The 16,071-nt window shown below is 41.4% G+C and overlaps 2 protein-coding genes across 3 annotated transcripts in view; one reads left to right on the plus strand and one right to left on the minus strand.

Annotated features, from left to right (window-relative positions):
* Positions 1–16,071, plus strand: part of MERTK (MER proto-oncogene, tyrosine kinase) — a 113,859-nt gene that overhangs the window by 74,370 nt on the left and 23,418 nt on the right. The window contains exons 9-11 of one of the 2 annotated variants that reach the window (XM_082426778.1): positions 8,218–8,371; positions 11,917–12,070; positions 15,117–15,202. In XM_082426778.1, coding sequence (XP_082282904.1) covers positions 8,218–8,371; positions 11,917–12,070; positions 15,117–15,202 — 394 coding nt within the window. The remainder of the gene's footprint in view (positions 1–8,217; positions 8,372–11,916; positions 12,071–15,116; positions 15,203–16,071) is intronic. The other variant, XM_082426779.1, reaches the window with a different exon arrangement.
* ZC3H8 (zinc finger CCCH-type containing 8) overlaps positions 10,880–16,071 on the minus strand; it is a 201,721-nt gene continuing 196,529 nt past the window's right edge. The window contains exon 9 of the mRNA XM_082426870.1: positions 10,880–10,889. The gene's annotated coding sequence lies outside the window, so the exon portion shown is untranslated. The remainder of the gene's footprint in view (positions 10,890–16,071) is intronic.

Raw genomic sequence — 16,071 nt, forward strand, 5'->3', positions numbered from 1 at the left:
ATTTTAAGATCTTTTGTCCTAGTTCTGTAAAAAATGCCATTGGTAATATAATAGGGATTGCATTGAATCTGTAGATTGCTTTGGGTAGTATAGTCATTGTCACAATATTGATTCTTCCAATCCAAGAACATGGTATATCTCTCCATCTGTTTGTGTCATCTCTGATTTCTTTCATCAGTGTCTTATAGTTTCCTGAGTACAGGTCTTTTACCTCCTTAGGTAGGTTTATTCCTAGGTATTTTATTCTTTTTGTTGCAATGGTGAAGGAGATTGTTTCCTTAATTTCTCTTTCTGATCTTTTGTTGTTAGTGTAGAGGAATACAAGAGATTTCTGTGCATTAATTTTGTATCCTGCAACTTTATGAAATTCATTGATTAGCTCTAGTAGTTTTCTGGTGGCATCTTTAGGATTATCTATGTATAGTATCGTGTCATCTGCAAACAGTGACAGTTTTACTTCTTCTTTTCCAATTTGTATTCCTTTTATTTCTTTTTCTTCTCTGATTGCCATGGCTAGGTCTTCCAAAACTATGTTGAATAATAGTGGTGAGAGTGGACATCCTTGTCTTGATCTTAGAGGAAATGCTTTCAGTTTTTCACCATTGAGAATTTTTGCTGTGGGTTTGTTGTATATGGCCTTTATTATGTTGAGGTAGGTTCCCTCGATGCCCACTTTCTGGAGAGCTTTTATGATAAATGGGTGTTGAATTTTGTCAAAAGCTTTCTCTGCATCTATTGAGATGATCATATGGTTTTTATTCTTCAATTTGTTAATATGGTGTATCACATTGATTGCTTTGTGTATATTGAAGAATCCTTGAATCCCTGGGATAAATCCCACTTGATCATGGTGTATGATCCTTTTAATGTGTTGTTGGATTCTGTTTGCTAGTATTTTGTTGAGGATTTTTGCATCTATATTCATCAGTGATATTGGTCTGTAATTTTCTTTTTTTTGTGGTATCTTTGTCTGGTTTTGGTATCAGGGTGATGGTGGCCTCGTAGAATGAGTTTGGGAGTGTTCCTTCCTCTGCAACTTTTTGGAAGAGCTTGAGAAGGATGTGTGTAAGCTCTTCTCTAAATGTTTGATAGAATTCACCTGTGAAGCCATCTGGTCCTGGACTTTTGTTTGTTGGGAGATTTTTAATCACAGTTTCAATTTAATTACTTGTGTTTGGTCTGTTCTGTTCATATGTTCTATTTCTTCCTGGTTCAGTCTTGGAAAGTTATACCTTTCTAAGAATTTGTCCATTTCTTCCAGGTTGTCCATTTTATTGGCATAGAGTTGCTTGTATTAGTCACTTAGGATGCTTTGTGTTTCTGCGGTGTCTGTTGTAACTTCTCCTTTTTCATTTCTAATTTTATTGATTTGAGTCCTCTCCCTCTTTTTCTTGATGAGTCTGGCGAAAGGTTTATCAATTTTGTTTATCTCCTCAAAGAACCAGCTTTTAGTTTTATTGATCTTTGCTATTGTTTTCTTTGTTTCTATTTCATTTATTTCTCCTCTGATCTTTATGATTTCTTACCTTCTACTAACTTTGGGTTTTGTTTGTTCTTCTTTCTCTAGTTCCTTTAGGTGTAAGGTTAGATTGTTTGAGATTTTTCTTGTTTCTTGAGGTAGGATTGTATTGCTATAAGCTTCCCTGTTAGAACTGCTTTTGCTGCATCCCATAGGTTTTGGATCGTCGTGTTTTCATTGTCATTTGTCTCTTAGTATTTTTTTATTTCCTCTTTGATTTCTTCAGTGATCTCTTGGTTAGTTAGTAACGTATTGTTTAGCCTCCATGTGTTTGTTTTTTACATTTTTTCCCCCTGTAATTGATTTCTAATATCATAGCGTTGTGGTCAGAAAAGATGCTTGATGTGATTTCAATTTTCTTAAATTTACCAAGGCTTGATTTGTGACCCAGGATGTGATCTATCCTGGAGAATGTTCCATGTGCACTTGAGAAGAAAGTGTAATCTGCTGTTTTCGGAATGTCCTATAAATATCAATTAAATCTATCTGGTCTTTTGTGTCATTTAAAGCTTGTGTTTCTTTATTAATTTTCTGTCTGGATGATCTGTCCATTGGTGTAAATGAGGTGTTAAAGTCCCCCACTATTACTGTGTTACTGTTGATTTCCTCTTTTATAGCTGTTGGCATTTGCCTTATGTATTGAGGTGCTCCTATGTTGGGTACATATATATTTATAATTGTTATATCTTCTTGGATTGATCCCTTGATCTTTATGTAGTGTCCTTCCTTGTTTTTTTTTTTTTTAATTTATTTATTTTATTTTTGGCTGCGTTGGGTCTTCGTTGCTGTGCACGGGCTTTCTCTAGTTGTGGCAAGTGGGGTCTACTCTTCGTTTCGGTGCACGGGTTTCTCATTGCAGTGGCTTCTCTTGTTGCAGAGCAAAGGCTCTAATTGTGCAGGCTTCAGTAGTTGTGGTGCACAGGCTCAGTAGTTGTGGCTCACGGACTCTAGAGCGCAGGCTCAGTAGTTGTGGCGCACGGGCTTAGTTGCTCCGTGGCATGTGGGATCTTCCAGGACCAGAGCTCGAACCCATATCCCCTGCATTGGCAGGCGGATCCTTAACCACTGCACCACCAGGGAAACCCCTTCCTTGTCTCTTGTAACATTCTTTATTTTAAAGTCTATTTTGTCTGATATGAGAATTGCTACTCCAGCTTTATTTTGATTTCCATTTGCATGGAATATCTTTTTCCATCCCCTCACTTTCAGTCTGTATGTGTCCCTAGGTCTGAAGTGGGTCTCGTGTAGACAGCATACATATGGGTCTTGTTTTTGTATCCATTCAGCGAGCCTGTATGTTTTGGTTGGAGTATTTAATCCATTCACGTTTAAGGTAATTATCGATATGTATGTTCCTATTACTATTTTCTTAATTGTTTTGGGTTTGCTTTTGTAGGTCCTTTTCTACTCTTGTGTTTCCCACTTAGAGAACTTCCTTTATCATTTGTTGTAGAGCTGGTTTGGTGGTGCTGAATTCTCTTAGCTTTTGCTTGTCTGTAAAGCTTTTGATTTCTCTGTCAAATCTGAATGATATGCTTGCCTGGTAGAGTAATCTTGGTTGTAGGTTCTTCCCTTTCATCACTTTAAATATATCGTGCCACTCCCTTCTGGCTTGTAGAGTTTCTGCTGAGAAATCAGCTGTTAACATTATGGGAGTTTCCTTGTATGTTATTTGTCCTTTTTCCCTTGCTGCTTTTAATATTTTTTCTTTGTCTTTAATTTTTGTCAGTTTGATTACTGTGTGTCTTGGTATGTTTCTGTTTGGGTTTATCCTGCCTGGGACTCTCTGTGCTTCCTGGACTTGGGTGGCTATTTCCTTTCCCATGTTAAGGAAGTTTTTGACTATAATCTCTTCAAATATTTTCTCTGTCTCTTCTCCTTCTGGGACCCCTATAATGTGAATCTTGGTGTGTTTAATGTTGTCCCAGAGGTCTCTTAGGCTGTCTTCATTTCTTTTCATTCTTTTTTCTTTATTCTGTTCCACGGCAGTGAATTCCACCATTCTCTCTTCCAGGTCACTTATCCGTTCTTCTGCCTCAGTTATTCTGCTATTGATTCCTTCTAGTGTATTTTTCATTTCAGTTATTGTATTGTTCATCTCTGTTTGTTCTTTAATTCTTCTAGGTGTTTGTTCTTTAATTCTTCTAGGTCTTTGTTAAACATTTCTTGCATCTTCTCGATTTTTGCCTCCATCCTTTTTCCGAGGTCCCGGATCATCTTCACTATCATTATTTTGAATTCTTTTTCTGGAAGGTTGACTTCATTTAGTTGTTTTTCTGGGGTTTTATCTTGTTCCTTCATCCGGTACATAGTCCTCCGCCTTTTCATTTTGTCTATCTTTCTGTGAATGTGGTTTTCATTCTACAGGCTGCAGGATTGTAGTTCTTCTTGCTTTTGCTGTCTGCCCTCTGGTGGGTGAGGCTATCCAAGAGGCTTGTGCAAGCTTCCTGATGGGAGGGACTGGTGGTGGGTATAGCTGGGTGTTGCTCTGGTGGGAAGAGCTCAGTAAAACTTTAATCTTCTTGTCTTCTGATGGGTGGGGCTGAGTTCCCTCCCTGTTGGTTGTTTGGCCTGAGGTGACCCAGCACTGGAGGCTACAGGTTCTTTGGTGGGGCTAATGGCAGACTCTGGGAGGGCTCATGCCAAGGAGTACTTCCCAGAACTTCTGCTGCCAGTGTCCTTGTCCCCGTGGTGAGCCACAGCCACCCCCCGCCTCTGCAGGAGACCCTCCAACACTAGCAGGTAGGTCTGGTTCAGTCTCCTATGGGGTCACTGCTCCTTCCCCCTCGGCCCTGATGCACACTTTTGTGTGCCCTCCAAGAGTGGAGTCTCTGTTTCCCCTAGTCCTGTCTAAGTCCTGCAGTCAAATTCCACTAGCCTTCAAAGTCTGATTCTCTGGAAATTCCCCCTCTGTTGCCGGACCCCCATGTTGGGAAGCCTGACGTGGGGCTCAGAACCTTCACTCCAGTGGGTGGACTTCTGTGGTATAAGTGTTCTCCAGTTTGTGAGTCACCCACCCAGCAGTTATGGTATTTGATTTTTTTGTGATTGCACCCCTCCTACCATCTCATTATGGCTTCTCCTTTGTCTTTGGGTGTGGGGTATCTTTTTTGGTGAGTTCCAGTGTCTTCCTGTCGATGATTGTCCAGCAGTTAGTTGTGATTCCGGTGCTCTCGCAAGAGGGAGTGAGAGCACGTCCTTCTACTCCGCCATCTTGAACCAGTCTCCCCCTGAGTAATTTTGAAATGGGCCGTATTCTTTTTTCTTCTTTGGCTGTGCTGCATGGCTTGCAGGATCTTAGTTCCCCAACCAGGGATTGAACCCAGGCCCTCGGCAGTGAAAGCGCTGAGTCCCAACCACTGGACCGCCAGGGAATTACCTGTATTCTTAATTACAGTTACAAATTATGGGGTTGTGAATTCTTACAGAGTTGGAGATATTAAGGTCTTTTTGATAAGTGAAAACAAATATCCAGTTGCCCTGACCAACACTGAAGCCACACAATGAGAAAAAGAAACTGTGTTTCCAAAGATGTGCTATTACTTTCCCCAACCGGCAAGGTCCATATGTTTTCTATGTAAGTAAAGTTGTAGTCAAACTGATTTCATTACCTGACAATGCCTTTAGGTTTTAAGTTCTTAGAGATATGGGCCTGTGTTGGTGAAACTGAAAGCTCACTAAATGAGAAATGTGCAGCTGACCCATGACCTGTGTCCTGTGGCCAGACCACATTGTGCCCATGAGATGACCCCTCCTTCGGCAGTCTGCACCCTGACAGCAAGAGACATAACACGTGGGGGGTGAGCCGGGGGCTCCTACAGCTGTCTGAAATTAGATGGATCTCTGCCAACTTTCAAAATCAAGACTAAAATACTTGGGGATATGGATGTGGTCACACCTTTCTTTACGTATTTGGCATCAAAACGGTATGAATAAATTACATCAATTTTTAACATTGGGAATCATGTTTAAATTATATTTGAGGTTACTATTTAAGGACATTTTTGGAGAAAATTGGACACCTCCACTAAGTGTTTATCATTTATCTTTCTAATCACTACTTCAACATTGATTACAATTCCACCCCTAAAGTGGGATGATTTTTTATGTATTTCCAAAATGGGTCCCCAGTGAGCGGTGGCTGGCATCATTTCCATGCTTCAAGATTCAGGATAGGACTTCCCTGGTGGCGCAGTGGTTAAGAATCCGCCTTAACCAGGAGACACGGGTTTGATCCCTGGTCTGGGAAGTTCCCACGTGCCACGAAGCAGCTAAGCCCATGCACCACAACTACTGAGCCTGTGCTCTAGAACCCGCGAGCCACAACTGCTGAGCCCATGTGCCACAACTACTGAAGCCCGTGTGCCTAGAGCCCGTGCTCCGCAACAAGAGAAGCCACCGCAATGAGAAGCCCGCGCACTGCAACGAGGAGTAGCCCCCGCTCGCCGCAACTAGAGAAAGCCTGCATGCAGCAACAAAGACCCAACACAGCCAAAAATAAATAAATAAATAAATAAATAATTTTGTAAAATTAATTAGTTAATTAAATTTTAAAAAGATTTAAAAAAAAGATTCAGGATAATGCCAACTGTGATGGTGGCCATTGCGACTCTTGGGTAACCTTTGCTCTGGATCAGGCACTGTTTCAAGCACTTCACACAGGTTAACTCCTTACATTTATTAACTCAAAGAGTAGGAGGTGGAAATTAAAAAGTAACTCCTCTGGGTTTTCATAGGGAGTTATAGGCCCTATGGAAATAGGTGTTATCAAGTGCTTTTATGTTCATTTCCAAAAGGATAATTTTGGTTTTGTTAGGATTTCTCTTCTTCTTGGGATTGAATTCTTTCAAAACTGTGTGTGTCCCCTTATTTTAAGATAGTTTTTCTCATAAACAAGGTACTGCATTTGAATCTTTGCAGACAAAATGTGTGACACCAGGAGCAGGCCCCATGTTCCTTGTCAGGCATGAAGTCTTTTGTACTTTGAAGAGCTGTTAGGTTTTTTTTGTTTGTTTTTTGGGGTTTTTTAAATTTTATTTATTTATTTATTTTTGGCTCTGTTGGGTCTTCATTTCTGTGAGAGTTGCGGCAAGCGGGGGCCACTCTTCATCACGGTGCACGGGCCTCTCACTATCGCGGCCTCTCTTGTTGCGGAGCACAGGCTCCAGACGCGCAGGCTCAGTAGTTGTGGCTCGCGGGCCTAGTTGCTCCGCGGCATGTGGGGTCTTCCCAAACCAGGGCTTGAACCCGTGTCCCCTGCATTGCCAGGCAGACTCTCAACCACTGCGCCACCAGGGAAGCCCAAGCTGTTAGGTTTTAAACTGTGGGGTATATGCACCATTTCTCAGCTGCCAGTCAAGGTTCCATGACTGTGAGGGCTTTGACAATGAAGTTACTCTACTTGATGATTTTCTGTCCTCCCCAGATTATATAGAGAATGACCAACTAACACATAATCAATACTGGGTTAGCCATACAGAAAATGCCTTTTGATATATCAAAAAAAAAGACTAATTTGTCTACCTAATTAACAAAAAATCTATGGCAAATCTTTTAGGCACTGAGTCCAATGGGGTTAAAAAACCAAAAAAAAAAAAAAATTAAGACCATAGTTTTCCCTTTCATCCCTTGCCTGGGGACATTTCTAGGTCCTGATGGTCACTGCCTGTTTAGATTATAAACAGTCTCCAGGTAGCTGACCCAGGTGTCTCCATTGGTCATGAGTGATGGGACTGCCCTCTCCATAAGGGCCGAGCTGGTTCCACCCAGCAACATTGGGAGAAGTGACCAGCATGAGTGACCAGGGAAGGAAGTTACCACCCAGACCAGGCCCCAGCTATCCATTGCTGATCCATGCTCTCTGTGCTCCATGTGCGATATCTCTCTGTGAAAACAAATCTCCATAATTCAGAATTAAAAGACATGTTCCTAGTGTTACATTTCAGCCTTCACCAGCCCTATGGTTCCTATTTGAAAAGCCAATCCCAAATGCAAAATTAGTTTCCCGCGCCAGAGAACACCAAGATAGTCAAGGTTTGGAAACAAAGGGGAAAGTATTTTTTTCCCCTGGTTATTTTTTTAAAAATCTCCCCCATCCACCATGTTTTAATGGGTCAAGTTGCACAGCAATGTCTTTAAAACAAAATAAGTAAAGCCAGATTTTTGAAAATGGAGCACATTGTGTGTTTGTTGCTGGAAGAAAAAGTGTCAGTGCCCTTCTAAATGTAGACTGTAGTCACAACTCTTAGAATTGCAAGGAACACGAGCCCACTTGTGCTGGTTCAAGGAAGCTGGCAGGTGGTCAATGTCAAGGTTCAGTGCAGCTCCTGGGCAGTGTTCTCTGGGGGTTCTGAGGGCGGGAGTGTCGAGGAGACAGTCTTGCTCTTGCCTTCGGGTGCGTCTGCCACATGTTCCCTTTCTTCCAGAGGTTTCTTCACTGACCCCTCTAAGTACCATGTTCGCACGACCCTAGTAGGCCCAGATCCCCAGGACCTGCGGATGCTGCCAGCCTGTCCTGCATCACTGCCCGCCTATTGGCTCCCTTGGCTGTGGCCTGAGTGAGGAAGGGACGCTGTGGAAACACAGCCGCTGCCCCTGGGATGTGGGTGGGGCAGCTTCCCTCGCAAGAACTTCCCTTGGGCGACGAGGCCCCTGGTGCCTCAGTATTTCCTTTCCTTTCCTTTCCTCTCTGTCCCCAGAAAGAGCTCTCAGAAGACGTCGGCCAGAATGACAGTCTTGCTCAGCTTTCTGTTCAAGTCCACAACGCCTCGTGCACCGTGAGGATTGCAGCCATCACCAAAGGGGGAGTCGGGCCCTTCAGTGACCCAGTGAAAATATTTGTCCCTGCACACGGTGAGAGCTGGTGCCCGATTGACTGACGGAACATCAGTCCGGGCAACACACAGGTGGCCGGAGAGTAGCCTGTGGCATGGACGGCTTGTTTAAGAATGAAACATAAAGACCAAAAGGAAATTTCGCAGTGATGAGGATAGTTGATAGTCGATCACAGAGCTGTCGATACTCTTGAGTCTTCCCACTACTATTACTATCCAGGGTAATAACTTCCTAGGAAGATTCATCCTTTCAGAACCCAGAATTTGACTGGACTTAATGAATTTAGGTTTCTTGTTTTTGTTTTTAACTTTTAGTAGAGTATAATTGATTTACAATGTTGTGTACAGCAAGGTCAGTTATACATATACCTATATCCACTCTTTTTTAGATTCTTTTCCCACATAGGTCATTACAGAGTATTGAGTAGAGTTCCCTGTGCTATATGGTAGGTCCTTATTAGTTAGCTATTTTATATATAGTATTGAATTTAGTTTAAATGTATCCAAACTACATGACTGAATTTTGGATAGGCAGTGTGGCTAATCCTCAGCTCTCTATAATTGGCACTGTTGGTTTATTTGCTAGTGTTTGCTTTAAACGGTGCAGCTTGCTCCGTTAGCAGTCATTCAAACCTTAGGTAACATGCTTTGTGATTAATTGGTACAGAACAAGAAGCGTTTCCTATAGAAGCCATCTTTACACGGCGCTGGGCTCGCTCAGCTAAATGCCCATCCCTGCGTGCTGGCTTCTGCTTGTCGTTGGAGTGGCCTTAAGCAAGGCGACGCCGTGGTGCCCCAAGTGGCCCAAATGCTGTGTTTGCTTCTGCAGACCAGGGCAGCCGCCTTTGTTCTGACTCTCACCTGCCCTAGGTTGTTTGGTAATGAACTGCTGCCATAAACTCTACGCAGACATCTATGTGGGTATGATTTGTGCATCTACAAGTTCTTGCCAAATATATAGCCTTTGTAGCCGTAGCAGACAGGACTTGGGAACAGACGGTTGAGTCCCCCTATGTCTGTCCCAGTGACCCTCAAATATGTTCTCCTTTTTAGTGCCAAATTGGATCCATATTACAGCTCCTACAGCCCATAAGCCGAGTCCCAAGGGAACATTAGTAACTGGTGTTGGGGACACAAGGCGTGCCTACCTGGCAGAAATTCAGGGACAATGAGATTCTGATTCTAGAGGCACAGGTTAAAAATCAGAGTTTAACACAGACATAGAAAACAAACTTATGGTTACCAAAGGGGAAAGGGGGTGGGGGAGGGATAAATTAGGAGTTTGGGATTAGCAAATACGAACTAGTACATATAAAATAGATAAACAGTTAGGTCCTACTGTGTAGCACAGGGAACTATATTCAATTTATTGTAACAAACCATAATGGAAAAGAATATGAAAAAGAATATATATATTATATATATATATACACACACACACACATACATATAACTGAATCACTTTGCTGTACACCAGAAACTAACACAGCATTGTAAATCAACTATACTTCTTTTTTTTTTTTTTTTCCCACACCTTGTGGCATGTGGGATCTAGGATCTTAGTTCCCTGACCAGGGATCGAACCCACAGCCTCTGCAGTGGAAGCACAGAGTCTTAACCACTGAACTGCCAGGGAAGTCCTATTCTTCAATTTTTTAAAAAAAGTCAGAGTTTAAGATGACAGAGCTTTCATCTTCATTCATAATAAACTGTCCAAAACTGTAAAAAGCTTTGCTGTTCTGGCAGTCCTGGCTTTGCATGGTTCCCGTCTGCATACATTTCAGTTACCACAGTTTAGTTACATCACACCTGTTCCCCAACAATATGGTTCAAATTTAAGGTGCCAGCATATATGAACTGTGAGTAATTGTATAAACTTCACCGCCAGCTCTTCAGTGCCCAAATCTCTCCATAAATAACAGGGGCACTTGGTTGTGACCAGTTGGGTCACTTCTTTCAAAGTCTGTCTGTGGTTGATCACCGTGCTTTCCTTATTCAGTTCACATGCATCTAACAGGCATAGAGCTGTGTTACTTCCTTGTCTCGCAGGGGCGAGCCCACATGACATTTCACAAAAGCAGATAATTGAAAGACGGAGCTGGTGAACAAAGATGAAAATGTAGAGAAGAAAGAAAAAGTGATAGTGTTGGAAGTGGAATTTGAATTGAATGTGTGTGGAATTCCGAAAGAACTAGTTGACTGTGGGCATGTTGTTGCTGCTGCCATTTGGTCCATGAGATGTGCAGCCAGGGCACTCAATGAAGGTGGACTTACCCACGTGAGTGAACTGGTTGTGCTGAAAAGGAGAAAGATGTCCCAGAGGAAGTTACACTGGCCACAGTCTTCACATGTGTGTCAGGGGCCCCGAAGCTGGTGTACTGAATTGAGACTATGCAGATTATGGCCCACTGAATGAGCAGCACACACCACCCACACGGGGTGGGCAGATAGTTCCCTCGGCATCTGAGCTGCCACTTTGGGGAAGTGAAAACCCTGGGGTCATTTTGATTGTGCAGTTTCAATACACCCACACAAAGGAAGCAGAGTCACAAGATCTATTACAGATCCCAGACGCGGGTGTGGGGTGAGGAGGTGGGAGAGCCAGGGCAAGGGTGGTCCTTCATCCCACGTCGGAGCAGGTGGAAGAGAGAGGGTAGAAAACGCCTGTACTTAAATTTCAGGGGCTCAACTCTAAATGGTTATTTTTAAAGGTGCCCCCAGAAAAGCAAAGCGGGAACTTGCAGCAGGACTCCTAAGCTCAGATCCTTATCGAAATGCCCAGACTCTGAATTGTCATACTGGGCTGTAAGCAGGGTTGTCATACTGTACAGTGCCTCAGCAGGGACTTACCTGGCGGTCCAGTGGTTAAGAATCCGCCTTCCAATACAGGGGACGTGGGTTCGATCCCTGGTTGGGGAACTAAGATCCCACATGCCGAGGGGAAAGTGAGCCTGCGCGCCACAGCTAGAGAGCCCATGCACTGCAACTACTGAGGCCGTGCACTCTGAACCGTGCACGCCACAACTAGAGAGAAGCCTGCACGCCACAACAAAGAGCCCGTGTGCCACAACAAAAGATCCCACGTGCCACAACTAAGACCTGACACAGCCAAATAAGTAAATAGATAAATAAATATTTTTTTAAAAGAAAATGCCTCAGCAGCAACTCAAAATCTCTGCCTTCTCATCACAACATTAAAGGAACTCACAGAGGTCTTTTACAACACTGAAAGCGCAAAGGATAAAACATTGGAAGCTGATCCAAACTTGGAAAGGAGTATGACATTTGTCAGGGCATGGAAAATACATTCTGTCTATATCCTAGAAGCTGGCAACCAGTGTTCAAACTACTCTTGATACTTTTTTTTTACAAAGAAATAAAGCATTTTGATTCTCATATTTCTAGTGTTTTAAATTAGAGCGTACCAGTTAAATATTAGTTTTACTATTTTTTCAATTGCTTATACATTTATAACTGACAGGAAGAGAGTTCCCCAATATTGTAAATGAACTATCCCGAATCCCAAAGAGATGTTTTGAATTGATTCTATTGGTATTTTACCAGGTTGGGTAGATTTTGCCCCCTCGTCAACCCCAGCACCTGGCAACAAAGATCCTGTGCTCATCATCCTTGGCTGCTTTTGTGGATTTGTTTTGATTGGGTTGACTTTATATATATCTCTGGCCATCAGGAAAAGATTCCAGGAGACAAAGTTTGGGTAAGTTTCTCAGTTTAAAATGTTTTGCTCAGTGGTATCAATGAAGTTGCTATGCCAAGCGTTAATGCCTCTTCTGCTGGCCCAGCTCCGGTACCCAGCTGGGTCCCTGTATTATGCACACCCCGGGGGAGGCAGCTTCCTTACTTAGGCCAGTGCCACAAAGGCAGGCAATAGTGAAAGCTTTATACTTCTTCCAAAGTCTCTTCTTGCTTTCCTCCTTTCTTGTTTTCCTTTAAGAGGAAACTTAATATTTTTTAGGACATCAAATGTTGTGAAAATATTTTGATTCTGGTTTTAAAATACATTAAAGTCAAAGTGCTAGAATGACATCCCATCCACAATAGCACGAGAACTATAATGTTCCTAAGAAGAAACCCAATATATGTACAAGAGCTTTGTGGAAAAACTTGTTAAACTTTACTGACATTGCAGAAGACAACTCAGATAAATGGAAAGATGTGTACCATGTTCATAGATGGGAAGGCTCAGTTTTGTCAAGAGATCATTTTTCCCCAAGTTAACCATAAATTCAATATAATCACCATCTAAATTGCTGCAGGATTGTTGATAAAAGCTGATTTGAAAATTTACCTGAGGGACTTCCCTGGCAGTCCGGTGGTTGAGACTTCGCCTTCCAATGCAGCGGGTGTGGGTTTAATGCAGGGGGTGCAGGTTCGATCCCTGGTCAGGGAGCTAGGATCCCATATGCCTCGTGGCCAAAAAGCCAAAACATAAAACAGAAGCAATGTTGTAACAAATTCAATAAAGACTTTAAAAAAGGGCCACCTCAAAAAAAAAATCTTTAAAAAAAAAAAAAAAAGAAAGAAAGAAAATTTACCTTGAAGAGTAAATGAGCAGAGACAGCCAAGACAGTTTTGAAAAACACAAAAGTTTGGGTGGAGAGGGCTAATCCTACTAGGTATAAAAACATGTTAAATGATTAGAACAGTGAGTTATTGGTGAGAACTCAGTGTATGGACATCACAGGGTACCCATATGTGTGTGGGAATAGAATATACAATGAAGATTGCATTTCACATCTGTGGAGAAAGGAAGGAATATTCAAAAAACAGAACCTGTTCTAGGGGTTGGATGGAGAGAGATGAACAAGACAAACATGGGGCTGCCCCCATGGGACTGTAGCTTATAGTCTAGCAGTTAAGAAGTGCAGAAGAAAATACTCCATGTGAAAACATTCTTATCAGCTAGTCCTCCACTAACTCATAGTTCCACAGAACCCAAAAGCTTACCACCAAAATAGATCTTAGATATTATCTGATTCAACCCTAGCTGTAATAATTTGGAGAAGTTTAAGGCTGAATGTTTTAAAACTTACCAAAAAGTGGGGCTGCAAAGTACAGCAGATATATTAATAAGATTCCAGTACTATTCCAAATATTTAGAAATAAAATTATCTCCAAGAACCATTAAGCTGAGCAGAAGCTGAAAACAAGTGAAAAGTTGATCACAGGTTATTTTATACATTATTTTATACTGAAGTCAGTTTCCTTGGGTCTTCACTGCAACACCCTATCCATTTGTTCATTTTGTACAAGCACCTTTCACTTGTTCATTTTTTAATGAAAATACCTTTATTTTCTACTTATAAAAGTAACTTTCTTATAGTTTTTTAAAAAATCAAATTGTATAGAATAGTTGAAAGTAGAAAGTGAAACCCACCTGTAACTCCAGGGTTTATACCTGGTCTCAGTTGCTATTTTGGTATAAATCCTTCCAAATTCTTTACTTTGCATACAAATATATTATTTTTTAAATGTGTTCTCTCTTTTAAAATAATCTATATATGCAAGATAATGTGAGGTTAAGTCTATAATTTAGACTTATGAATTCATAGTACTTTCCACCAATTAGTCTAACACAGTGACTAAATGGATTTTTTAAAATAGGTTTTATTTTTTAGAAAAGTTTTAAATTTACAGAAAAAATTGAGAAGGTAGTACAGAGACTTTCCATATACATCACATCCAGGGTCCCCTGTTATTAACATTTTATGTTAGGACAGTATATTTGCTACAATCAGTCAAACAATATCAATACATTATCATTAACGAAGTCCATACTTTATTCAGATTTCCTTTGTTTTTGCCTAATATCCCTTTTCTTTCCCAGAGTCCTATCCAGGACACCCCATTACATTTTGTTGTCATGTCTCCTTTGGCTCCTCTTGGCCATGGCAGTTTCCCAGCCTTTCCTTGTTTTTGTTGAACTTGATAGTTTTTCGGAGTACTGGTCAGGTATTTTGTAGGATGCCCTCTCTTGGGATTTGTGTGATGTTCTGCTCATGATTAGACTGGGGTTACAGGTTACTGAGTGGAAGACTACAGAGGTAGAGCGCCATCTTCATCCCATTACATCAAGGATACACGCTGTCAACACGATTTATCACTGTTGATGTTGATCCTGATCACGTGGCTGAGGTGGTGTCTGCCTTGTTTCTCTACCGTAGTTATTTTTTCCTCCCTTTTTATACTGGACTCTTAGGAAGCAAGTCAGTATATGCAGCTCACACATACAGGGTAAGGAGTTAACGCTACCCCCATCTCTTAAAGACAGAGTATCTATATAAAATATTTGGAATTCTTCTGCACAGGAGACTTCTCCCTTTCCCCCAATTTATTTATTTATTTATACACATATACACACACACACACACATGCATGTGTGTGTGTGTGTGTGTGTGTGTGTGTGTGTATATATTATCAGTCTGGACTCATGGATATTCATTTTATACTTTGGGTTATAATCCAATATGACTTTATCGTGTTGCACAAATTGTCACAGCTTTGGCCGTTGGGAGCTTATCAGTTGTTCTCAGCTCTTGATGGTTCCTAGACATGGTTGTTTGATATTGCCAGGTAAGCCTAAAATGGATCTAAGGAAAGAAGCCTATTTCTCCCAGTGAGAAAGGTTTTTGTACTAGAAGAGCCCTTTTAACAGGCAGCAGCTTAGTAGCGTCTTGTGGAACCAGCCCCAGCCTGGGTGGCCTTCTGCTTCTTGTGTGAGATGTCTGTCCTCATTCACCCAGGAGCGCCTTCACAGAGGAGGATTCAGAATTGGTTGTCAGTTACATAGCAAAGAAGTCCTTCTGTCGGCGAGCCCTTGAACTCACCTGTAAGTTGACTCTCATTTCTCTTTTTTGGCAAAAGTTAAAATAGTTGAGAGCAAAGAAAACTACAAATTAATTGATAGATTTCTAACAAAAGCCAAAGGAGTTGAAGAATGTCTATCTTTAATGTGCAAAATGTGTCTGGAAACCAACAAGTAGAGAGTCAGACATGGCCCTGGGCTTCCCTACTGGCCGGTTTCCTGGAAGTCTGGAGCTGGACCCACAGTGAAGTGACCTGGTTTAAGGACTCCTGATGCCATGAAACATGGAGGGAAGAAGGAACTCTCAGGGTGAGAGGAGAAGATGTGGGCAGAGGGATTTAAAGGAAACAGCAAAGCAACTGTCAAAATCTTGAGCTCATTTCCTGTTTTTTCCTGGCAACCAAGTCAGGGAACAATTTGCTAGCATACTTTGTGACAGTTATGGTTTGAGCTTTGCTGAATCAGAGTGGGAACTCTTTTAGTTTCAAAGAATGGGAATAGACAGATAGCTGTGTTCTTGAATAATTTCAGAAACAGTGTTGGAAGTGTGTGAATATTATCAAATTCAAGCTTCTGGATGTTTGCAAAAAACAAAACAAACAACAACAAATAAATATAAGGATGATGGAAGGCAGGTTACTATGAAATAAAAACTCATTTGATGTAGGATGTTATTACTTCTCTAATCGAGAAGTTTTGCCTGTTAGATGTCTATTCTTGCATTTAAAAAAATCTGTCATTTAGACCAATTTCTTTCCTTGATTGAAGCACTATTTGGGGAAAATTTTTCCACTAAGAGCTAATGTGTCCTTTCTAATTACCACATTTTTTTTTCTTTCAAAGTCATTCCCTAACTATGGCACAAACTGAATCATTTGCCAAATGGCTATTGA

The sequence above is a fragment of the Balaenoptera physalus genome, assembly GCF_965194825.1.
Source record: "Balaenoptera physalus genome assembly, chromosome: 15".
Lineage (NCBI taxonomy): Eukaryota > Metazoa > Chordata > Mammalia > Artiodactyla > Balaenopteridae > Balaenoptera > Balaenoptera physalus.